General features: G+C 34.8%; 1 protein-coding gene across 7 annotated transcripts in view; it reads left to right on the top strand.

The window, feature by feature from the left end:
- The window catches only part of LOC105719320 (caspase-12-like), a 73595-nt gene that overhangs the window by 4427 nt on the left and 42683 nt on the right, over window positions 1–26485 (top strand). For 4 of the 7 annotated variants that reach the window (XR_010342396.1, XR_010342397.1, XM_064375374.1 and 1 more), the window contains exons 3-4: window positions 2047–2124; window positions 4483–4592. Coding sequence is in view for 5 of the 7 variants with exons in the window: in XM_064375374.1 (XP_064231444.1) it covers window positions 2047–2124; window positions 4483–4592 (188 nt within the window). In the remaining 2 variants the exon portion in view is untranslated. Of the gene's footprint in view, window positions 1–2046; window positions 2125–4482; window positions 4593–4974; window positions 5092–5677; window positions 10567–14199; window positions 16923–26485 lie in introns of those variants that run through there. The other 3 variants (XM_012455359.3, XM_012455351.2, XM_064375375.1) reach the window with 3 other exon arrangements.

Below are 26485 nucleotides of genomic sequence, written 5' to 3'. Positions count from 1 at the left end.
TTCCTTCCTTCCTTCCTTCCTTCCTTCCTTCCTTCCTTCCTTCCTTCCTTCTTTCCTTCCTCCCTCCCTCCCTTCTTTCCTTTCTCTTTCCTTCTTTCCTTCTTTCTTGGCAGAGTTTCGCTTTCTCTTGTCACCCAGGCTGGAGTGCAATGGTGTGATCTCGGCTCTATTCAACCACTGCCTCCCTAGTTCAAGCAATTCTCCTGCCTCATCCTCCTGAGTACCTGAATTTATAGGAACCCTCCACCACGCCTGGTAATTTTGTTTTTCTTTTATGGAGATGGAGTGTCCCCCTATTGCCCAGGCTGAAGTGCAGTGGTGCAATCTTGGCTCACTGCAATCTCCTCCCATCAGATTCCAGCAATTCTCCTGTCTCAACCTCCCAAGTAGCTGGGACTACAGGTATGCACCACCACACCCAGCTACTTTTTATATTTTTAGTAGAGATGGGGTTTCATCATGTTGGCCAGGATGGTCTCGATCTCTTGACCTCATGATCTGCCCGCCTTGGCCTCCCAAAGTGCTGAGATTAAAGGCATGAGTCACCGTGCCCATCATTTTTTTTTTTAATTTTTATTTTTAGTAGAGATGGGGTTTCACCACGTTGGACAGATGGGTCTCGAACTCCTGATCTCAGGTGATCCTCCTGCCTTGGCCTTCCAAAGTGCTGGGATTATAGGCATGAGTTACCGGGCCTAGTCCCCTGTTTATCTTATTTAATGTCAAAAAATATACTAATCCTCCCCAATTACTTTTACACTGCTGCATACTTTTTTTAACAATACTCACTCTCATCACTCCATACAATTTACTTACTCATTATATTATTATGTCTCCCTTTGCTGAAATGTAAGCTCCACCTTGTGAGGGATCTTTGTCTGCTCTGTTCATAAATATATCCTAAACACATAGAAATGATACCTGACACATAACGGGTGCTTAGTAATTATTGTTAAATGAATGGTGCTAGAGACATTAAATTCAGTGGTAGCCTTTGGCTATTCTGGGCTACTCTGTGGCCTTTAGAGTTATTCTCAGATACAGAATGTATAATAGGGGAATATCCATTATCTTTTGCTTAGCTTTGGCTTTTCCCCAGAAAGAAATGTCTGGAAATCGAGATTTCTATTTAAGGAAGGAATAGGGAATTCATGGGTTAGTGGGGTATAGATGTTTCTTTCTCTCTGGAGCACAGATTGGCACACTTTTTCTTTGAAAGATAATGAATATTTTACTCTTTCTGGACCATGTGGCCTCTGTCATGACTCAAATCATCTGTTGTAGCTCAAAAGCAGCAACAGACTATAAGTACATGATGGGTGTGTTGATGTGTGTCCCAGTATAACTTTATTTATAAAAATGGGTGTTGCCTGAATCTGACCCACAGACTATGGTTGCTGATTCCTACTCCAGACTGCAACATATAAATGAGTATATTCCCAGTTCTTGGATATGCATCTGGAATTATTTTTGTTGTAGATAGACTATTTTTTATACATAGATGTACTTTCCTTCCTCAGAATGAACAGTGAACTTTGATTGAAGATTTTGATTATTCCTTGAATTCTGTAAGTAGAAAGATAACAAATTCTTTGCTTTATAGAAACTCTGCCTCCCTTTTCACTTGGCAGAATGCCATATTTCTCTAGAACAAACTTGATGCTTAGAAAATGGGCCAAATCTTCATGCTTCATAGAGTAGCCCCATGCTAGCATAGTCATCTACTCATCAGTGCAAAGGAAAGAGTGTGAAGTGTGTAGGTTCTCAAAACTTAGTTCTGCTAACAAATCTGTTTTTCATATTGTTTAAGTATATCATTTGGAGAGTGAGAACAATGAATCTGAAGAAGGCTCTGCATAATCTTCCTTTTCCACAGGTAACTGCCTCCAAACCCCAAATTCCAATGGAAAACTCTTAGACCTCTACTGTTGTGAGATGGTATCTCATTAAAGACCTGGGAAACCTGTGTTCACAGTCAATTTTAATCTTTGGAAATGGCTTTCAGATAGAGTACTGATCCTAAACCTTTTCTTCATTCTATTTCAGAATCTGAAGAAGAAAATGAAGAAAGTAGAGATGAAGAAAGACCTGCATCAGCCCAGTCAATGGCTGTTTTTCCAAAAGGTAAATTGACACCAAAAAAGTGGTTGCTAGCCTTACAAGGAGTCCTGTGTTATAGAGGAAACACCACTGCATTGAGGTTCAGACCACATAGGTTATCTCTCACCTCTCCTTGTAACAAAGTATCTCAAAAACAAGATTAGCACTTACATGCCTGCTCTTCGGTTCTCCTCAGAACTCAGAAATGAAAGTGAAAATGAAGAACCTGAGCAGAATGCTGTATTGGTCCAAGCATCAACTCTAACATGGACAGGTACTATCTATCCATGGACATATAATGACATTATTTGAGAGAGGGCAGAATTTTAAAAAGACTTATGGGGTAATGCATAGAGAACTGGAGTAAAAGCCAAGAACACTGTATATACTGAGCCCATCACTGCCACTACCTATGTGCTTTGATGTAAATATACCCACCTTTCTGAGAATCATATTTTTAAATGGAATTTAAAATTGAAGAGCAGGGAAGTAAGTGCTAATCTTGCTTTTAACATCTTTAAAAAATGTGCAAAACTACAGATATATAAGAAACTACTAACTGCACAAAACAGAATAAGGAAGCAGTTAAGAAAAGCACATACAAAGTAATAAAAACTGCATACAAGTCACACATGCTATGTAGTCACCAAGGAAACTGATCAATTATCAGGCTACATTAAAGAATTGTGGTGTCTAGAATGGTAGATGAGCAGAAGTGATAATATTGTCTTTTGAGTACCATAATTTCAAAAGTTCTGAGCAAACTTAAAAAGGAATGAAAACTTGTAACCTTTTATCATGGTTTTATCCATACAGTATCTATTACTTGAAAATCTACTGTATGCAGTTCTACTACTGTGTATGACAGTAAGCAAGAGAGACAAAACTCCTACTCTCATGGAGTTTGCAATGTAGTGAAGGAATGTATATAATAAACATGTAAATAATAAATGGTATGATTTCAGAGAATGCATAAAATAAAAGAGGATTAGACTATAGAAAGAGATGTGTGTGTGTGTGTGAGCCAGGGGTGGGCAAAGGAAGGCCAGTGAGCCAGGGTGGTTAGCCATGACCTCTCCCCAGAGGTGGCATTTCAGTACATACTTGAACGTGGGGACGGAGTTGTGCCAAACTCTGAAACAAAAGTGTTCTCTGGAAAGGGAAAACAAGAGCAAGGACCCCGAGACAGTAATGCTCTTGCTGTTCAAGAAGGTTACAGACAATCTGACTGGAGAGTAGAAAATTAGGGGGAGTATAAGTAGCGGAGCTATTAAAGAGTCAGGCCAGGGATTTTATTTGCAATAGAAAACACTGGATAGTTGGTTTTTGTTTTTCTTTTGGACAACTGTTTATTAGTAGTTGATGATCCTTACGAATCCCGGGAGGGTTGCATAGCCTCTGCTCTTCCTAGCCATCTATTACAGTTAACATCCATTGCTAAAACAAGTGCTTAAACTTGTATAAGTATGAAAGAATATTTTTGTGTGAGCTAAGTTTTTTAAATAATAACCTTCAAGGTGAAAGAGAGCTGTTAATCTCTCACTTTTCTTTCTCCATCTCTTTTATTTCCCCTTTCTTACCATCTGTTTTATTTTCTTTTCCAATGATATTCTTTTTCTTGTTCCTCTGTTATTTCCTCTTTTTTCTTTTCCTTTTTCCTAGCATTTACTTTCTTCCCTTTGTACTCTCAATTCTTCCTTTAATTTCCCTGCCAATGTAGAAATCATTACATGCTAATAGAGCCAAGTAAATTGCAACTGCAAGGACATGACCTAATGTCTACAGCAGAAAAATTATAAATGATGAATTTTGCCTTCATTTATACTACCTTAGAAGTTGTTAAACGAGGAGTGATAGGATAAGTGTAGCATCAAAAGGTCCGTTGAGAATGATTTAAATATTTCAGTTAGGAAGACAATAGCTTTTAGACTGGGTTTATGGCAATAGCGTTGATGAAACGTTCTTAAATTTGGGATACATTTTTGGCAACAGAATCAATGAAAATTGACTAATGGATTGAATATGGGATGTGAAAGAAAGGAAATAATAAATAATGACTAGGTTTTTGGCTTGGCAACTGGGGTAAATGGTGCTATTTACTGAGTCGGTGAAAACAGATGTGCAGGAGACACAGAGTTGAAGGAGTGTACAATATCAGGAGTCCTGTTTCTTATGTTTAGTTTGGAACATGTGTTACCTCCAAGGGTGGACATTGAATAGGCAAATGGATGAGTTCACAGGGAAATCTGGACTGGGAAAAACCTGGAGATTCATCAGCATGTAGATAGTATTTAATAAAAAATACCAAAGATATGACTCCAGGAGTCTTCCACATGTGTAAAAGATCACATCCTCCAATATTTTGATGACTTTTATTTGCAGATAATGTTTCTTGGAGGCATGAAGCAAATGACTCTATCTTCATTTCCAAAATTATCCACTACTTCAAAGAGTATTCTTGGAGTCATCATCTAGAGGAAATTTTTCGAAAGGTAGGGGTCCTCTTTTATTTTCAATGTTATGCCCCAGAAAGCTTTGCAAAACCACTCGTGAATTTTTGTAGGGAATCTTAAAGCTCTTAAGTCATTTTGATGATCCTTCCTGTACTCCAAGTTTATTCAAAGAGGGAGTGTTACGAAATGGTACATAGAACCAGTGTGGGTTTTCCCAATAACTTGATTCTGAAAGCTTGGCTCACCCAGGGAATTCTTTTTAGAGTAACAATTCATTTGTGTATGTGCTATATCTAAGGAAAAGCTAAAAATATCTTCTGTTTACATTACCTAGCTACAGCCTTAATACAAAACATGAATTTTCTCACTCCTGAAAGAGTCAGATTTTCCTTTTATAAAATCTCTTTCTTTACTCCTTTAGGTTCAACATTCATTTGAGAGACCAAATGTACTGACCCAGTTGCCCACCATTGAAAGAGTGTCCATGACATATTTCTATCTCTTTCCTGGGAATTAAAACTCATAAGAAGCAACTTAGGTAAATATATTCTAGAAGTGGATTTGAGTGCTCCCTGCTCAGTCTATTCAGAAAGTCTGGATAGAATGGAGAACAATGATGGCCTGTTAGCTGCCCACTAGTTATAGAGGCTCATGTTATTTCCCTTTTCTTAGCAACCCCAGTAAAACCCTGGTTTTATACGACATCAGCCATAGTATAATGGTTGTATAAGTAATGGTAGTCCAATAGAGTCCAGCTAGAAAACCCTTTATTTATAATTTCTCTCAAGGAACTACTCAGCGAGTAGGGAATATTAGATTCTGATGCATGCAGAAAATAAAGTCATTGAAAATGTGATGCACAGCCAGTGTTTGTCTCTACCCGAAAGTCAGTTTTTCGGAGTCACATTCTCCTCTGCTTGTGATGAGGCTTTCCTATACCATATGTCTGACTAGCTGTTAAATCTATGCTGAGGCAATGAGACTCTAGTAGAGATCTTCCCACTTGGGGATGACAGGTCCACAGCCTTTTTGTGAAGGAATTTCTCACAGTAGAGATTAGTTATATTTATATCTCACCTCTAATAGCCAGATTACTCATGTTCTTTTCTCCCTACTTTCTCTAGGAAAATGAAGGCACTGTGGTGTCTATGAATCTGCTACTTGAAAGGGTCAATTTTTGATTAAGAATATTTTTATACCAAACTGCTCAGCTGTCCACCTTTTGCAAATACCACACTAAAATCAATCTCATGTTTTTGCTAAATTAAGGCTTAATAAGTTTGTTTACAAAATTGTGCTTGTTTTCTCATTTTCTCATAAAATAAGTCACGCTTATAGGAGAAAAAGTACATATTAAAAAGCATAAAAAAAATCATTGTCAAACTTTTTTAAATGATTCATAAAAACTCAAGTTATTTAAAGAAAAATGTGTGTTTACATTTGAAAAGTGAAGTTGTTAACAAATCAAGTGTAAGAGAGGAGCATTTTAGACAGCAAAGGCAGTGTGTATGGAGAACTTACAAACAAAAAGGAGCTTAGGAGAGAGGACTGGGAGTCTGGAACACAGCATCAGGAGAGATGCCAGTGGGGAGGCTGGAGAATGAGGGAGGCACTGAAACATCTGAGGCCTTATATGGTCCTTCATACTAGTAGTAATAGGAAATTCTACTTGGCTTTAAGCAATTAAATGATAAGATCTTTGTTATTAAAGATCACTCTGGAGGTTTCATGGGGAATAAATTGTAGTACAGCAAGAGTGGATATATGAGGACAGGTTAAATGCTAGTGCAATATTGTAAGTTAGAGATGATACTGATAGTCTTGGGATGTAATAAGTTGTATCTAAGAAACAGTACACAAAAATAATATGACTTTATTTTGTATATCCAATTTTGTGTCCTTTTTATTACATTTTTATAACATTACTACTAGTAATAAAAATGTCCTAAATGTAACTTTTAATTTTATAATATTGATCAGGTATATATAGTACATACTATGGTAACTTTCTCCTTTTAGATGTTGATTTCAATATTCATTTATTTTATTTTATTTTTGTTTATTTCAATAGGCTTTTGGGGAACAGGTGGTGTTTGGTTACATGAATAAGTTCTTTCATGGTGATTTATGAGGTTTTGTGCACCCTTTATTTACCCAAGCAATGTACACCATAACCTAATGTGTAGTCTTGATTATCTAGAACTATGTTTTTCAAATTCATTGTCATGCATATTTCTAATTTTTGAGCAAATGTTTATATTTTTCTTTGTATAATATCCTCAAATTTCTGAATCAGGATATATCTAGACATTTTGTATCTTGTTGCTATTTTGAATAAGAATGCTTTTCCTCCAACATTTCTAACTGATCATTACTGTGACTGTAAAGAAAAAAAATATTACAGACTTCTTTGATTCTTAGATATATATAAATATATGTATATATTTATATACATGTGTCCATTTTTAAGCTGCTGATAAAGACATAGCTGAGACTGGGCAATTAACAACAGAAAGAGGTTTAATGGACTTACAGTTCCACATAGGTAGGGAGGCCTCACAATCATGGCAGAAAGTAAGGAGGAGCAAGTCACATCTTACATGGATGCAGGCAGGCAAAGATTTGCAGGGGAACTCCTCTTTATAAAACCATCAGATTTCGTGAAACTCATTCAATATCATGAAAACAGCACAGGAAAGACCTGCCCCCATGATTTAACCATGTCCCACCAGGTTCCTCCCACGACACATGAGAATTGTGGAAGTTACAACTCAAGATGAGATTTAGGTGGGGACATAGCCAAATCATATCACTATGTAAATATTTATATATATATAATATACACACACATATATATACAGTATATGTAAATATCAAATTATATATCCATATTAGCAGCTTTATTAAACATTCAATTCATGGATCTAGATAATTTTTTGTTTTATCCTTTGAAAATTATATACATAAAATTTTATTATCCACAAATTCTAGATGTGTTGCTTTCTCACCAATATCCACAGTTTTAATTTTATTTTCATAAAGTTTTATATTTACTATATGTCTAGATAATAGCCAATTAAAATAATGATAGTGAGTATTCTTAATTGTTATCTTAATAGGAATGCTTACAGTTTCCTCATTAAATATATATCCTGTTGATTTTTAACTAGTATTTATAATAATGAAATGTATATTTACATTGCTGTTTTTCATATGATTCGTCTTCTTCTCAGTGTTATTTGAGGTCTTCATGTAGAATAGATAGAAGAAATGGAAAGTATAATCTTTGTATCTGGAATACTGATATGATTATATTTGCCAATGGCCTAATACAAAGCAGTGATTGCTTTCTTAGTATGACATCTTTGTTATGTAGGATTATTTATTTGTTTTACAATTAAAATAATTTTACTAATGTTTGATTTTGAAATCCCATATTTATATTTGTAGACAGGATTCTCATCTAGTTTTATTTGTTTTTCACTATTTCATGGGATATTTGTAAAAATACAGTGTTTTTACTGAACTAAAAATATTTTTTAATAAACCAAGAATATTTGAACATGTTTTATACCTGACTTCACCTATAAGTTAACCTATAAACACATATAAGAGCCAGCCTAAGATTAATCCCTAATAGTTACTATTAAAAACTATCAAAATGATGTAAAATTTTAAAATTAATTACTAACATATGTTTGCACATGTGTAGCAATTATTTTAACTTTTCATCTAGATGAAAGCTTAGTTATTCAAAACTAAAAAACTCTTTATTTTGTTTTTGTCTTGAGAACATTGGCAATTATGTAAAAATATTCAAATAGAACTGAAAATTATAAAGAGAGAAATTAAAACCATCTATGTTCCACAAGATGCCTTATGTTCTCTCATTTTTACCTTTCTGTCTTTTCCCTTTCTCCTCACATACAAACAAATATATATTTAGAAGCATACTGTACAAGCCACTCCTTGACCTGCTGTTTAATTTCTCTTAAAAATAATCATCTAGGATTACATTGAGTAACAGGTATGTGAAGAATCAGTGACATAAATGGAATAATTTCAAAAGTCTTGGGGATGACAATCTATGGCATAATTTGAGGGTGCCACATTTGCATAATTTTCTGAACTTTCTCATCTCCTCTCTGTTCCACCTGCCCAATGCCACCAGCTGTCCTTTCTGTCACTCCTCTGTGAGTGCCTGCCTTTCAAAGGTCCCCTTCTGGTTCAAGGTGGCTAATGGAACTAGAGCCATTACTACTATTAAAAGCACATTCCAGCCAAGAAGAAGAAAGAGAGAGAAAAAAAAATTACCCTCCCTTTCAGGGAATCATTTATACTTATAAGCCATTAACAAGAATTTAGTAACAGTGCAACCCTTAGCAATGAGATGAAAAGTGACATATTCATTACACATACCACATGACTAGCTAAATACTGGGGATTCTATTAGGAAATGAAAAAACAATATTGGATCTTAACTTTCTGTCTCTGCCATGAATTGTTTCCACATTTAATAGCTACTCAATATTCCTTTTAATAGATGTACTAGAATTTATTTTATGAATTTAGATAATTTCTAAATTTGTTATCTTAAGAATTTCTGTAACAAAAATTTCCTTGTACATATAAGTTTCTGTCTGATTAAATTATTGGAATAACCTCTCAGAACAGAAATAACAGAGTCAAAAGCATTAAATTTTAACTCTTCTATGTAAAGGATTGTTAACAAAATTGTCCAAATGGGTACCTCTGTGAGCGCAAAGTGACAGGGCCCATGTTTCTATAGTTTCACCAATGTGATATATAATTAATCATGTTGATTTGTAAAGCCAAAAACAAAATCACTTTAAGTGTGTTCTTCATAAACTCATTTAGCATCCTTCCATATGCATATTGGTCATTAAACACAAGTTACATGTTAGTTGGTGTCTGCTATTGCCCACAGGTTCTATACAGGTTTGCTTTAGACCTAAAAGAACTGTCTCCTGGGCTATACTTCTCCAGTTTGAAACCCCACCAAGTCTTCCTCTTACCTGCTAGGCACATTCTCACTTTAGAATTTGCTACCATTACCATCACTGCCTAAAATAATATCCCTTCTCATCACCATACTCATATGATGTGCCACTGCACTTATTTTAGCCCTTATTGGCAAAATCTAATAAGCTAGCCAACCAAGGAAAAGTAGGGTTTACAGAATCCCAAACCTGAAATCATAGAGACAAAGTATAGATGGGTGAAATTAAAGTTGATAAATAATTGTTTAATGACTGGTACAATATACAACTGTGTCTTATGTAGCTCGTCAAAATCATTCGGCTCTTCTTAGTGTTACAGTAGCATTACCATAAAAATGGAAAGAGATTGTACCTGTATCATTCAGAATTTGATCAGAGAAGCAGAATTCTCTGGAAGCTGTTTCAATGGTCTGTGTGAGGCTGGTGCTTCTTTGCCTATGATTGCAGCCTGCAGTTCACAGGGTAACCAAGAGGTGAGTGAAAACAGACTTGATGGGAAGGAAGCAAGACAAGCTAAAACCTGTATGAATCAGCTAAAAACCAAAAGACTGGACTAAACTCATTCCAGTCTCTCACTGTTGCTACACTTCCAGTTTTGGAGATGGGTGTGTTCTGCAGAGGAGCTAATGTTAAAGTTTTACATAGATCTTAAGTCGTCATCTGACTGAAGAAGAAGCTGAAGGAGAAAACTGACTGGACCTGAAGGAACTGTGGGCCTGGCTGTTTCTCCAGCCAACCAGATGAGTGGCAACAGACCTAAGTTGCAATGTGGCTCGTGTTCTTCACCAACCTTCCATGTCTAACAAAATATGGTTGCTGCTTTACTCTCATCTTCCAAATATCATGGAAAAGTAGCTCTTGTGACCTACACTAACCTGGAACTATATAGGAAGAGGAATTCTGAGAAACCTAGTTTCAGCTTAGTTAAGTTGACACAATAAAAAACTATTGGCCTGAATATAGTACACTATAAATATGTATGCATAAATGGTCATATATGTTGATCCACTGACTTCTCTTATCACTTCTACATTCTCTTCCTAGGTGAAATCATGTAATTTCATTGTATTTAATGTCATCTATATGTCGATACCTTCCCAATTTTGTATGTACTCAATAGATTGTCTTCCAAGTTTCATATCAATATTTAACAAATTGCCAACTGGGTATATTCTTGGGACATAATTTCAAAACTGAATTTATACTTATGATGTCCTTCCACTACTCAGTTAACTCTTCTTTCATTCTTCCTACACTTCTTAGTGAGTGATACTTACGCAGAACCAAAAAACTTGGAGTTATCCTTGATATCTTTTTCTCCTGCATATCCCACATAAAATTGGTCACCTAGTTCTGTTACTTTTCTCTCAATTTCATCCATTTTTTACATCTTATGTGGTAGGCCTAGGACAAGGCAAAAATCATCTCTCACTTGGACTTTGACAAATGTCTCTTAATTCCTTTAAAAAATGCAAACTCTCTTTTCTTTTGGTATGGAAAAATATTGGGGAACAGAATGAACAAATTTTGTGATTATAACAATAATCAAATTAAATGGATTGGATAATGGCATTCTGTAATGGGATTTTGCTGTACTGTTGAGAATATTCAGTTCTGCTCTAGAAGTTAAAAAAATTAGGATGGATAGAATTCTTAAGAAGTGCTAAACACAGACAATAATATGCTAGAAAGTAAGCATATGAGATATTGGCAAAACACATATAATAGGTTTATTACATAAAATGAAAAAGAAGTAAGTTGTGAGACATAGGTAGAATTCAGATAATTTGGCAAAACTAAGTTAGTAACCTGTACGACAACCAGAGATAGAATAAATATAAAATGTAATGGAACAAAAATATGCTACTTAGATGCAAAGGATGAAAAGACACACATCTCGAGGATGCCACTTCTTGACTGAGAACTTTATTAAACCTCAATTAGCCACCACTTAGTGACATACAACGAGGTTCTATTCTAGTCCTACCCAAGAAATGCAAATAAGGTTCCTAGTATGATTCTATTCTGGTTCTGCCCAAAAAGTGCAAATAAAACCAAAGGCTGTTCAACAAGTGAATTGATAGCTACTCCCTAATCAAGCATACTACTCCTGCATCTCTCTGAAAGAGAAGGTTTGTGTCCTTGGCTCAGGATATCTTCCCCTGTGGCCCTTCTTTGTTCAGACATTAACTCTGGCCTTTATCATTGAACCATCACCCGTGAAGGCTGGTGTATCAAAAAAGAAGCAGGATTTGTAAACATTGTGAACCCTAGGACTCAGGGAGTGTAGTCCCTTCATCCAGTTTACACCTATCTAAGTGAATTACCTTATCCCATTTCATTCTCTTTGTTTCTTGCTCAGTATTTTAATCAATTAAAGAAACTATGTGGTTTGGTCATTTTAATTTGGTCTGAAAGCCTTTCCGTTCCTTGACCTCGGGGTCAGTTCACCACTTAGTGCTTCCACTGCCTCAAGGTAATTTCCCATATAATGCATTCTCAGCTAATGTAGTATTTTTTTGTCTTGAAAGAAGACTTAGGAAGGAGCCAAATGCTTTTCAGCATCATAATATGAAGGTTATTATTTTTCAAGTCAGGTCAAAGTCTAATTGATGGGATAAATTTATATTCCTTAATGAGACTAAACTATATGTGCTTTAGAGAAAAATGTAATACACTTGGAACTGGTGTGTCTGCCCTTAAGTAATTTAAGAAGAAATCTATCTTTAATCTTTACCGTTGGAGAGAATGAAGATTTCCCAACCCAAGAGAATAGATTCCCCAGCTTTCATCAGTGTTACCAATGCCTAGGCAGAAGAAAGCCTCCACTGACATCCAGCCAAAATTGAAGGCACCAGACTTTGAATAACTCAGGAAGGAAAAGAGAAATGAGGACTTTCATGATAGTTTAAGTTTCTAAAGGCAAGTAGAAGTGCTGTTATTGAAGGTGGACCTTTATAAGAAGACATGGATTTTGAAGAAAAACTGAAATATTATAAGTAATTAAAACATATTAGATTCTTAAACTAGTGAATATATGAGCAAGCTTGCATGCGTGTGCACGCACACACACACACACACACACAGAAGCATGAGAACAAGAAGTCACACCTTTTTCCTTTTCCTTCATCTCTTACTTTTGTTTTACTTTCATAGCCCTTGATTTTTAGAACTGCTTAATCGTTTACTGGAATTCAGTATGTCTTTGGTCTGACATGACAATACTCACCTATTTACTAATTACTTCAGAAATAGAAAAGCAGGGTATTGGCCTTCTGAGATTCAAAAAAAATTATATTGATTATTTCTAGTCTCATGCACTCAACCAATCACTCAACTCAACACTTTTGAAACTAGATGTATGGGGGTCTTTCCCCACATACCAAATAATTCTCTGGCAGACACTAGCTGGGTTTCCTATAATTCAATTTAATTCTGAAACTACCTAGATATATAATGGGATCCGGATAGTGTCTGATATGGTTTAGCTATGTTCCCACCCAAATCTCATCTTGAATTGTAGTTTCCATAATTCTCACATGTTGTGGGAGGGACCTGATGGAAGGTAATTCAATCATGGGGCTATTTCACCCACGCTATTCTGGTGACAATAAGTTCTCATGAGATCTGATGGTTTTATAAGGGGCTTCCCCCTTTGGTCGGTTCTTTTTGTCTCCTGCTGCCATGTGAAGAAGGATCTGTTTACTTCCCTTTCTGCCAGGATTTTAAGTTTCCTGAGGCTTCTCCAGCAACGCTAAACTGTGAGTCAATTAAACCTCTTTCCTTTATAAATTACCTAGTCTTGGATATGCCTTTATTAGCAGCATGAGAGTGGACTAATATGGTGTCAGATTCCACAGGTTAAAGGCTTAATCCCATAAAACATCCCCCCACTTCAGAGACCAATTGCAAGTAGTAGGTTATCAACAATACTTCCTACTAACCAGTTATAAATCATGTCCTGCATTAGTGGCTCACAGAACTCAGAGAAACAGTTTACTTAGGATTACTGGTTTATTAATCATGAACATAACCAAGGATACAGATGAAAAGCCAGATGAAGAGGTACATAGGGTGAAGTTAGGAAGGATAGTTTCTGTCCCTATGGAGTCAAGGTGCACCATCCTCCCAGCACTCAGATGTGTTCACCAACTCAGAAGCTCCTAAACCCCATAGTTCAAAGATTTTTATGGAGGCCTTATTACAGAAGTCATGACTGAGTCATTTGCAGCCCTTCTCTTCTCTTTGAGGAATGGGGGATGGGGCTGAGAGCTTCAAGCATATAATCATGGTTTAGTCTTTCTGATGACCAGCCCCATCATAAAACCCACCAAGTCATCTCATTGCAACAAAAGACACTTCTATCACCCAGAGAATTTGAAAGGATTTAGGACCTCTGCTAAGACCCTACATCAAAGACCAAATATTAGAACAAAGGATTCACCTACCACCTTTATCTACAAAGGTACTAGGAGCCTTGTCTCAGAAACCAGGGCAGAGACCAAACATTAGAACAAAAGATTCTCTTAGAACACCTATTGCTCAGGAAATTACAATAGTTTTAGGAGTTCTGTGCTAGGGACTGAGGTCAGAGACCAATATGTGTATTTCTTACTATTTCACAGATCTTTTTCCCTGTCTGAAGAAAATTATAGAAAAGAAGATGTTCCCTGAACATGAGAAACCAAGAGACCAATTTTTCTAATTTTTATTCATTGGGTAGCAAGTGTTATCTTCACAGGATAACAAGTGACAGAAAGGTGAGAGTCTGCTAAAGTAATATCAGATACTCCATCTCTTTTGCATCCTCCACAATCCCACTCCTGCCTCTGATTCATTCTCAAAACAACAGCCTGAGTGGTCTTACAAAATACAAAATCTTAAAATACAAAATCCTTAAAAAGCCTTTGTGATGTCTCTAACTTCATTTTATATCATTTGTTTTCTCTGAACCACATGTAGTCAAGTAATTTCTCACTTCAGGGTTTTAGGGCCTCCAGACATTCACATGTTATTTTTTCCTTCTTGAAATACAGTAATTTTCCTTTCATTGTCCATTGGAAATATGCCTTCTTCAGCCAACATCTTAAGAGGAGCTTTCTCCCAGACTTCTCTGATCCTCAATCTAAACTGAATGTCCTGTTATTTACTGGCATAAAAATAAGATTTTAAAAAATCTTTCAATGCACTTGTCGCAATTTGTAATTATATATTTCTCACTTTTTTTTGTTTAATGTCTATCTTTTCCTAAAACTTTAAGCTTTATTAGGGTAAATAATGCCCATTTTATTCTCATATGCACAGAACCTACCAAAGTATGTAAAATAGAATTGGTGTTCAGAAATATTTATGGAATGAGAAAAATTCTCAAATAAAGTGTATGTTCCCAAAAAGTACATGAATCCATCATGTTAAATATACTAGGGATTAGGCTAGTTGGGAAAGAAATCAAATCATTTATAGGTAAGAATTTAAACATCTTTTAGAATTCAAGTTCAAAGTGTTTTATCTGCATGCTGAAAGAGTAGATGACCATGATTAGATGTATTTACTCCATAATATTCTCAAGAGTGTTAAACATTAATCAGAGCATCAAAGTAATCAAGTTTCTCTCCCTTCTGTTTAGTTCTGAACAAACCAAGACGTCCACATTCTATTCAGATAGTTAGAAATGAACATAGCTGCTTTACTATTGATTAAATTGGTATCCTAATAGGATTTTGAATATCTTTTGCCTGAAAGTGAGGCAGCCTCCCATAATAGCACCCTTCCTCTGGTTGCATTCACAGACTCTAAGGTGGTAAATTTATTTCATAGCATAGAAGAGCATGAATACAATTAAAGCAGGAGAGGCAGGAAACAAACCTCTGGAACACCAAACTGAGGAAGGACGTGGCTTTTTATTCAGCTAGGAGCTGCGGGAGGCTACAGCCTCATTTACTGAGCTCCCCAAAAAGCAGCTTCTTTCCCCTTTTATAGGTTTACAACACTAAAGGGGAAACTGAGGTGAAACTATGTAATTGTCCATTTGCTGGACATCCAACCTTACAATCTTTTGGCTTCATTGATTTGCTTATTCATATGCAACATGAGCAGAAACAGGCAGGGGAGAGGGCTTACAGAGACAAAGCAAAGGAAGTAAACTATTAGTTGGCAGAGATATTTCCAGGAGGGAGCCTGGGTAATGCAAACATGGGGGTGTAACCCATTGCTGGGCTTTGGCCAGTAGTGATGACATTCATTTGCAAGCAACATTCTTTTTCAAGGCTTATAGATAGCAAAGACGCTGGGAACCAAAAAGGGAATCATCTTCTCAGCTCTTGGGTATATTATTTTTTTTTTCACCCTCCTTCCCATCTGAAGGGGAGGAGGAGGTGGAGGCCAGGAAGGGGGTATCCCTTCTCACAATAGTTCCCCAGTATCCATGTTTTGTTTTCTGTGGTTTCATTTACCTGTAGTCAACTATGGTCTGAATATTACAGGATTTGGGGAAAGAGAGAAAGACCATAACTACATAACATTTTTACAGTATCTGGTTATAATATTTTATTTTGCTATTAGATGTTATTATCAATCTTACTATACCTAGTTAATAAATTAAACTTTATCATAAATGTATATGTACAGGAACAAGCACTATATATTTAGTGTCCAGTACTATCATAGATTTCAGGCATGCACTGACAATCATGGAACATGTCCCCCAACCCCAAGAAAGATAAGAGGGGGCAACTGAATTTTCTAAGTATATCCCCCTCCAAAAAGATGAGGAAGAGGTCAAACTGATTATATGCAACATATTCTTATCTTACAGATTAGATAACTTACTTTCTTTCCCATTATGAGAAGTGAACAGAAGGAGAGGACAAAGGACAGAAGTCCTCTTCCTAGTGTTGGCTCTTCCTGGGTAGTAGGACTGATGCTTCCTTTGCAGGCTGAGGTACAAATTTAGGAAGAAGGAGACCATGGTTTTGGTTACCAACTTTCTTCTCTTTTCCTAGGTATTTTCTTCTCCTCGGTTTATAGTTTAAACACTTCTTCCTAATATAAGCTTCCTTTCTTACATAGAAAATTCTATGTCATAGAAAAGTCTATGTCACTTCACCTAAATCCACAAAATGCTATCTACTGCCATTTAAAAAGAAAGTGAGAAAAAAGTAACTTTTAAAATTTAAAGGATTGTTAATTATATGAAGAAGAAAACTGCATAACACCCTAAACACAGAGTTAAGAAAAGTAAAATGATGATATACAGACATTTTATACAATTTTATAATATTAAAGAAAACCCAATACAAGTAGTTTTGTCATGTATAGGAAAGTTATGTATAAGAAAGTAAATATATGAGTGTGTGTGTATATATGTGTATATATATACAGACTGTATATATATATATATATATTATATATATGAGTGTGTGTATATATATGTGTATATATATACAGTCTGTATATATATACACATATATATACACACACACTCATATATATAATATATATACATATATGTGTGTGTGTGTATATATATACACACACACAGACACACACACACACTTATACATATATACACAGCAAGGTTTCTGATTTAGTAAATATTAAGAAAAGCAAGTTAGTCTCTCATTCCTTTTTAAACAATATCATCCATAGTCACAAAATTCTTGTTTTTCATCCCAGTTTGAAAGTAGCTATGTTTGGACCTGGACCATTCCCAGGCTCTTTTTGTTTGTGTTATCCATGTCCACCTGAAGGGGGAGCACAAGTCAGAGGACAGGCCCTGCTCCCAGGCCACACCCATTCCCAGCAGCACCCTTACTTATTGCCTTGGGTGATGATGATGCCATTCTCAGTAGAGAAGGTGTCTGATGGCAACCCTTGGATGTTCCAGTCCCAGACTTTGGAAGGATAGGACAGGAAGTTATCAATGGCAAAGTGAGGGGAGAAAGGAACCTGAAGCTCCCAGATCTTAAAAGTATCTGGTCACAGAGGCAGAAGTCCAGCTAAGGGAACAACTCATCACAGGGAAAAAAAAAATACACTGACTGGTTAACAAGCTAAAATTAATACTGAAAGATTCACTGTGTATTAGGCCTTTTTTTGTATTGCTATAAAGAAAACCTGAGGCTGGGTAATTTATAAAGAGGTTCAGTTGGTTCACACTTCTGCAGAGTGTACAGGAAGCATGGTGCTGAAATCGTCTTCTGATTAGCGTTTTGGGAAGCTTAAAATCATGGTGGAAGGTGAAGCAGGAGCAGGCATGTCACATGGCAAGAGTAGGGGTAAAACAGTGAGGGACAAGGTGCCATACACTTAAACTACCAGATTTCGTGAGAACTCAGAGCAAGAATTCATTTATTACCAAGAGATGATGCTAAACTGTTCCTAGGGGATCAACCCACATGATCCAATTACTTCCTACCTCCCTGCCTCCATCACTAGGAATCACATTTTAACATGAAATTTGGAGGGGACAAACTTCCAAACCATATCAAGGTGTACATATTTACATATACATATATATGTTGTATGGTATATAAGACTGAGAGATCCATGCAAAAGCTAGTATAGCCATATATATCTTGGGTGAGAAAGGGTTTGAAAGTGAAACTAGAGGCCATATGGGGCCTAAACTCTTTAACTTCTGAAGGTTTTCTGCCCAGAAACCTTTTTCTAATTTTCTGCCCAGGGACATGTCCTAAAAGGGGTCAACTGATAAACTTTTATTAGTCAAACTAGGTTCTAATACAACAACAACAACAAAGTTTTCAGTTGTTGACCAAAGTATCAGGTATCAATGCTGAATACACATTGTATCAAGAGCAACAAAGACAAGTTATGGGGAAGGAGCTTTGCAAACTGACACGGATTAAGGAGGAGATCCTGGTATTCCAGTGTCCCTTCTAATCCTAGATCACAGCAAGGAAGTCATGGCCAGAGCATCCTACACTTTTAAACATGGCCCAGCTCCACTTTTGGGTGTGTGTGTTTGCATATGTGTGTGCACCTGTATTAAAATTTACGTAACCTAGAATTTACTCTTTATCCATTTTAAAGTGCACAAGTCAGTGACTTCTAGTTTATTTACAATGTTGGACAACCTATATCATTGTCTGATTTCAGAATATTTTCATCACATGAAAAGAAAATGCCTTGCCCCTTAAGCATTTACAATCTGTTTGTTCCCTTCTTATAACCTTTGGCCACTAATTTTCTTTTGGTCTCTATGGATTTTTCTATTCTGGAAATTTTATGTAAATGGCATCTTATAATACATGGCCTTTTTGTCTGGCTATTTTCACTTACTGTAAGATTTCCAGTGTTCATCCATTTTGTAGTATGTACAAGTACTTCATTTCCTTTTATGACCAACTAATAATATTCCATTTTATGGATATACTATAATTTGTTTATCTGTTTATCAGTTACTCTTTGGCTACTGTGACTAATGCTATGATGAAAATTCATGTGCAAATGCCTATTTTATTTGAATTTATGTTTTTATATTGAACATACAAGTTCAATTCTCCTAGGAAATACCTAGAAGTGTAAATTCTGGGTCATATGGTAATTCTGTGTTTGACTTTTTGATTAATCTATTGCTTATATCAACTATTATCACTTGCCCCAGGAAGTAGCAACTATTAAATTTGTATTTAAATGTTTTTGTCATTAAGTAGCTTCCTCAGATCTGAGAGAGTTATGTTAGGCAAAGACTTTCAAGGAGCCATCACACAGGTTTCAATAAACAACCACAATTCTTTAAAAGTAAGACCAACCCTGGACCCTCTGGTATTAGATACTCATACCAGGAATGAAAATTGGCATTTTCAAGGCTATCACCAAGGAAGTAACTGAGGTAAGTTAAAATGCTACAAATCTCTTACTGATATTCAGCTGTCTTTTTATCAAGCATTCTAAAATAGTTGATTATTATAATTTTTGCCAGTTTATTTATTGATTAATGGGGAGACAGAGTTTGGAGTTCTCTACTTTGATATTTTTACTAACATTGACTTTCTGTACCATTTTTGTAACTTCAAGTCTATACTTGCTTTAAAATAAAAGCTAAAAATCCCTGAATCGTCCATATTTTTGATAAATATTGAATAAACAAAGGGTAATAAGAAATAAAGTAAGTTTAGTAACAACTCAATATATCCCACTAGGCTCACTGAGAAAAGTGTCTTTACCCCGACCCAAAAGGACTGATTACAAATCTCTGATCCTTTCTCTCCCCCAAACTACATTCCGTACATACTCCCTGAAACACAACTTTTAATTTCTATTTCTAATACACTTCAAATCAAAACCACAATGAAAAAAAGTAAATACTACAAAATAAGAAATAAGTAAAAACTACCATTTGGAAATCATTTGCTTTTGCATCCTTCCAACAATCAAAACAATAAATTAGAAGCATTTTATCCCTTTTCTTAAAACATTTAATATGGTATGGCAGCATAAATACATTAATTATGTTAATTATTATTAATTTAATATGGATTTATTCTACTTTTTCTTTAATATCATGAAGACATGAAGTATCAGTTATTATCTTCAAAGTAGGTAAGCGTGGCTTTAAGTACAAAAATGATAGTTTTTCATCTCTGTAGATGGTAATAAAAAAGTAGGGCATACATTTTTAAAGGTAAAAATAGATAAGACAATTTGAACATAGCAATTAACTCAGCAGTTTATCAGTATGTTTTTATTTTATTTCCTGTTGAGACAGTGTTGTTTTCTATATTTGTATGAGAAATATTTAAATTGTAGTTTCTCTAAAGAGGCATTTATTTCAAGTGTGTAGTAAGTGCTGATTCTGCAATTATTACTAATTAGAGAATTTCCAAATTGCCTAAAGTGTTAAGAGCCTCATTATTTTGTCATTATTCCTTTCTACTTTTATTTCAAATTTGTGAAATGAAAAATATACTAAATTGAAATTAAACTTTCAAATACATAATACTATTGCTAAGCTTTCTGGTTTTTTGGCCATAATATATTACTACATTATAAACTTTCTATGTTTATAATAGAGTTGGTACAAACCCAATAGTTACAGCTTTTATCTCAATTACTCATCTATGCTAGTTTATTGGAAACATGTAAAGGTTATTTGTGCTACTAAATTTTGCTGTCCCCCAAACAAACAAACAAAAAACAGTTTTTACTTAAAATATAAATTTAAATATATACATTGGAAAATTAAATCACAATCTATATTTTAGCAGAGAGAAGATATTTACTTTAGATAGGACTTTCATTTTCACAGATTGTATATTAATTAAAATAACAATGAAAGTAAATGGTAATAATTATTACTATCCTTTCTGCAACTTTATGGAGAATCACATAAGAAAAAGTGGTACTAATGAGGGTCAACATATGAATAGGTCACATGGTAAAGTGCTTTCCTTAAAATTTCTAAAAATAGGAAAAATAAGTCAAAATAGTTGAATCAAAGATGGGAATTAATAAAGATTACTGCTTTCTTTCTTAGAGGATCTCCGAGATTTTCTCCTTATTATCACAAGTTGGGCCAGCCCAACTTACATAAAATATAGCCAAATGATATGGCTACTTCATATTCAAAACCAATCCAATTTTCATATTAGTAGATATCTTTAATTAATTCTCAATATTTTAGTAAATGTGGTAATAATAGCTCATTTAAATATTAATTCCATTTACTCAGAGAACTGTATGACATACTGAGGGTTAGGGAAAAGAATAAAAATGACATGTCTCATCACATAACCTGAAATTTAATGGATTTGCATATAAAACTACATGAAATTTAAGGTGAACATGAAATTTTTTTTTTTTTTTTTAGACGGAGTTTCGCTTGTTACCCAGGCTGGAGTGCAATGGCGCAATCTCGGCTCACCACAGCCTCTGCCTCCTGGATTCAAGCAATTCTCCTGCCTCAGCCTCCCGAGTAGCTGGGACTACAGGCGCGCACCACCATGCCCAGCTAATTTTTGTATTTTTAGTAGAGACGGGGTTTCACCTTGTTGACCAGGATGGTCTCGATCTCTTGACCTCGTGATCCACCCGCCTCAGCCTCCCAAAGTGCTGGGATTATAGGCTTGAGCCACTGAGCCCGGCTGAATTTTGATTCTTAAAAGACTATTTGGTAAAAGTTTTATTTCCCATGTTTTATAAAATTAAATTATACTCCCAAATAAAATGTGAAAGCTGGTCAATAATACAGAAAAAGGAGCCATGCTCTTACAAACATACATAAGGACAAGACACTAAACATTAGTAAGGGTGTAGTATGTGACTATTAATGAGAATTGTAGAAAGCACCAGGAGTTTTTGAATATTGCATGCCATTCTTTCACTTTTCCCTCATTTTCTGCTTAATTAGAGCCAGCTTGCTTTTGTATAACTCCTGTGTAACTATTTTGTATGACCACAGATTCTTCTCTTCTGATATCTCTTGACTATGGTCACATTTCTTTCACTTTAAAATTCTAAAACTCCCGCCCATTCAATAGCTTGTTGCAATTTATAGCCTTCATTTTCTAATGTCTCACACATATCTAGAGCTACTGTTGTGTGACTCCTCTCATAATTACTTTACAGAAAATGCTCTTGACAGGAACACCAATTGTTCATAAGCCAAAGTAAAATGTGTGTTTATTTAACTTCTTTCAAGCAAATATCACTGCAGATGTTTCCCTCCTGTAGTCTCTGGATTCTGAGACACTTTATTCATAGATTCCTCACAGGCAGTCTCTTATCTTGCAAATCACTTTACATTACGCTTTCTCAATTCCTCATTTCAAGTCTCTCTTGCTATGCTTTATATACTTTACCTGGAATATCTTATTTATTTCTAAGGATTCAGTGTTCATGTATATGACTATGACTCCAAAATCTTTATTTTGTGAACCATAAATCCAACACCTCATTCAATGCACCAGTGGATGTATTAAGAAAACAGGTTCAAATGTGATGTCAACCCGTTCCTGTGTAGCTAATTTGTAATGTATATTGATTTCTTCTTGTAGTGAATGGTACCAGCATCCAGCTCATTGTCAAAGCCAGAAACAGGGAGCTCTCCTTGACTTCTTTCTTTTTTTGTATATCCACATCAAGTCAACCTCTAAATCCTATATCTCTCAAAACTCCATTATTTTCATTTTCATTTTTTAGTATTTTTCTAGTTTTGTTGAGTATAATTGACAAAAAAGTATCTATTTAATGTGTATGATAGAATGGTTTGATACAACTGTACATTATAAAATAATTACCACAATCAAATTGATTAATATATCCATCATCTCAGATCTTTACCATTGAATGTGTGTGGGGATGGTGAGAACATTTAAGATCCACTCCTTTAGCAAATTTTGAACATATAATACAGTATTAAATATAGTCATCATGTTATAGATTAGAGCTCCAGGATTTACTCACCCTGCATAACTGACACTTTGTACCCTTTGACCAACATCACTTTATTTTCCTACACCCCAGAACCTGAAGACCACCATTCTACTCTGCTTCTGTAAGTTTGACTTTTTTAGTCCCACATATGAGCGAGATTATGCAGTATTTGTTTTTCTGTGCCTGGCTTACTTCACTTAACAAAAATGTTCTCCAGGTACATCTATGCTGTCACAAATGACAAGATTTCTTTGTGTTTAAGGTTTCTTTGTGTTTAAGGTTAAGCATGTAAAGTATGGTATTCTGTTGTGTTATGCACACACACACACACACACACACAAAGCATATATATATAAAGGACCATTTAACTAGCCAGCAAAAGGCATTTTTGGCACTCAATGCACATTGACCCAGTTCTCTGTATACATACATACACATACACACATATATATATCTTAGCCATTCTAACAGTTGTAAAGTAAAATCTTATGGTGGTTTTCATTTGCATTTTCCTAATTAGTAAGGCTGAGTATTTTTTCATACACCTGTTGGCCATTTGTATGTCTTCTTTTGAAAGATGGCTATTCTGGTTCTTTGCCCATTTTTTAATCAGTGTATTTGCTTTCTTGCTGTTGAAAATTTTATGTTACTTAGGCATTTTGGATAGTAAACCCTCATTAAATGCATGATTTACAAATGTTTTCTGCAGTTCCATTGATTGTGTCTGCATTCTGTTGTTTCCTTTACTATGTAGAAGATTTTTGGTTTGATATAATCCCATCTGTCCGTTTTCACTTTTGTTGCCTGTGCTTTGAGGTCCTAGCCAAAAAACCATTTCCCAGATCAATGTCATGAAGTTTTTCCCTAAGGTTTCTTCTATTATTTTTAGTTTCACCTCTTATATTTAGGCCTTTAATCCACTTTGCAACGATTTTTCTAAATAGTATGTGATAAGGATCCAATTTCATTATTTTTGTATGTGAATATACAGTTTTTCCAGCATGATTTATTGAAGAGACTATCCTTTCCTCACTGTGTGTTCTTGGTACCATTGCCAAAGATCTATTAACCATAAATAGGTGGATTTATTTCTAGTGCTTTCTGTTTTGTTCCATTAGTGTATATCCCTGTATATATGGCAGTACTATACTGCTGTAATTACTTTAGCATTGTAGCATATTTAAAAATCAAGCAGTTTGATGTCTCCAGCTTTGTTTTTCTTGCCATTCTTACTGTTTTGGCTATTTAGTTTTTGTGATTCCATGTGACTGTTAGGATTTATTATTTTTTTTTAATTTCAGAGAAAAATGCCCTTAAAAATTTTGATAGAGATTACGTTGAATTTGGTAAGATTGCTCTGGGGGTATGAACACTTTAACAATATTTATTCCTCTGATCTATGTTAAAGTATGAACACTTTAACAATATTTATTCCTCTGATCTATGAACAGAGAATATCTTTGCATTTACATGTATCTTCTTAAATCTCCTTCATCAAGATCAGAATTTTCAGTATACAGATATGTCATTCATTTTATTAAATTTATTGCTATGTATTTTATTCCTTTTTGATGCTATTTTTAATGACATTGTTTCCCTAATTTTTTTTAGATCATTTGTTTTTAGTGTGTAGGAATGCAATTGATTTTTATATGTTGATTTGTATCCTGTGACTTTACTGAATTCATTTATTAGTTCTAACAGTGTTTTGGTGAAGTCTTTAGGATTTCTTAGTATAAAATGATGTTATCTGCAAACAGAAAAAAAAAATTACTCTTTCCTTTCTATTTCAGATGACTTTTATTTCCTTGTGTTACCTAATTCCTCTAACTAGGACTTCCAGAACATTGCTGAATTAAAGTTGCAAATGTGGAAATTTTTGTCTTGCTTTTTGTTATTAGGAAAAAAGCTTTCAACTTTCAACAAGTATGACACTAGCTGTAGGCTTGTTGTGTTGAGGTACATTTCTCCTGTATCTAATGTGTTGAGAATTTTTAACATGAAAAGACATTGCATTATATCAAATACTTTCTCTGCATCTATTGAGATGATCATATGATTTTCATCCTTCATTCTATTAATGTGGCATATCACATTTATTAATTTGTATATGTATAACCATCTATGAATACCAGGGATTAATTCCGCTTGATGACAGTATATCAGTCTTTTAATCGTCTGTGGAATTCAGTTTGCTGGTATTTTGTTGAAAATTTTTATATCTATGTTCATGACAGATATTGACCTGTAAGTATCATTTTAAATAATATTTCTGTCTGGCTTTAATATCAGGGTAATACTGGCCTCATAAAATGAGTTTGAAAGTCTTTAATTTCTTTTTCTTAGGAAGGGAAGACTTTGAAAAAGATTGATATTAATTCTTTATTAAATGTCTGGTAGAATTCATCAGAGAAGCTATCAGGTGCCAGGGGCAGGGTAGGGACAAACCTAGCTTCGTTGTCAGGCAGGGAAAGGAGGCAGGAAGGGAAAATCACTCAGCTGTGCTGCTTCATCTGGGATTTTACTGCTTCCTGTTCCTACTTTCAGAACTAATACCTTTCTGTCCTGGCCAGGTTTATTATCCATTTCTGATTTTATTTATCTGTGTCTTCTCTATTTTTTTCTTAGACTAACTAAAGGTTTTTCTTTTCCTTTTTTTTTTTGTAAAGTGTTTCTTTTCTTTTTTAAAAAAATTTATTTATTATACTTTAAGTTCTGGGGTACTTATTATCCATTTCTGATTTTATTTATCTGCATCTTCTCTATTTTTTTCTTAGTCTAGCTAAAGTTTTTTCAATTTTACTCATCTTTTCAACAAACTAGCTTTTAGTTTTGTTCATCTTTTCTATTATTATTCTAGTCTCTATTTAACTAATTTCTACTCTAATCTGTCTTATTTGCTTCCTTCTGGTAACTTGGGCTTAGTTTGTTTTCCTTTTTCTAATCCCTTGAGGTGAAAAGTTTGGTTATTTATTTGAGATCTTTCTTTTCTAATGGGAACATTTATTGATATAAGCTTCCTTCTTAGAATTGTATTTGCTGCATCTCATACCTTTTGGTATATTGCATTTCCACTTTTATTTGTCCCAAGATATGTTTGGATTTCTCTTTTGATTTCTTCTTTGATCCATTAATTTTTCAAGAATGTTTCAATTCATTTCTACTTTTTTATAAATATTTCTATTTTTTATTTTCATTCCCAACATTTCCACTAAAGCTAATATTATTTCTCTCAATAATAACTTCTCATATATTCTTACTAGACACCCTGTCTCTATATGTTTTTTTGCTTATATACTCAAATCTTTTTCCACTCTCCTTAGGATAAAATGTTGACCTCCAGATTTGATTATAAGGTCTGTCATAGTCAAGCCATGACTTGCCCAGTTTCTAGCTGCACTCTACCTTTTTCTCTGTGACCTAGTCACAATCAATCCCCTTCATCTCTTCATTATTCTTCCTTTTCCATGTGCATTCAACATACCTCTGCATGGGATGGCCATTTGATGTGCTTCT

This window comes from Aotus nancymaae, unplaced genomic scaffold (assembly GCF_030222135.1).
Source record: "Aotus nancymaae isolate 86718 unplaced genomic scaffold, 86718_ANA_hifiasm-v0.15.2.pri h1tg000012l, whole genome shotgun sequence".
Lineage (NCBI taxonomy): Eukaryota > Metazoa > Chordata > Mammalia > Primates > Aotidae > Aotus > Aotus nancymaae.
This window is presented reverse-complemented; position numbering and strand designations above follow the sequence as displayed.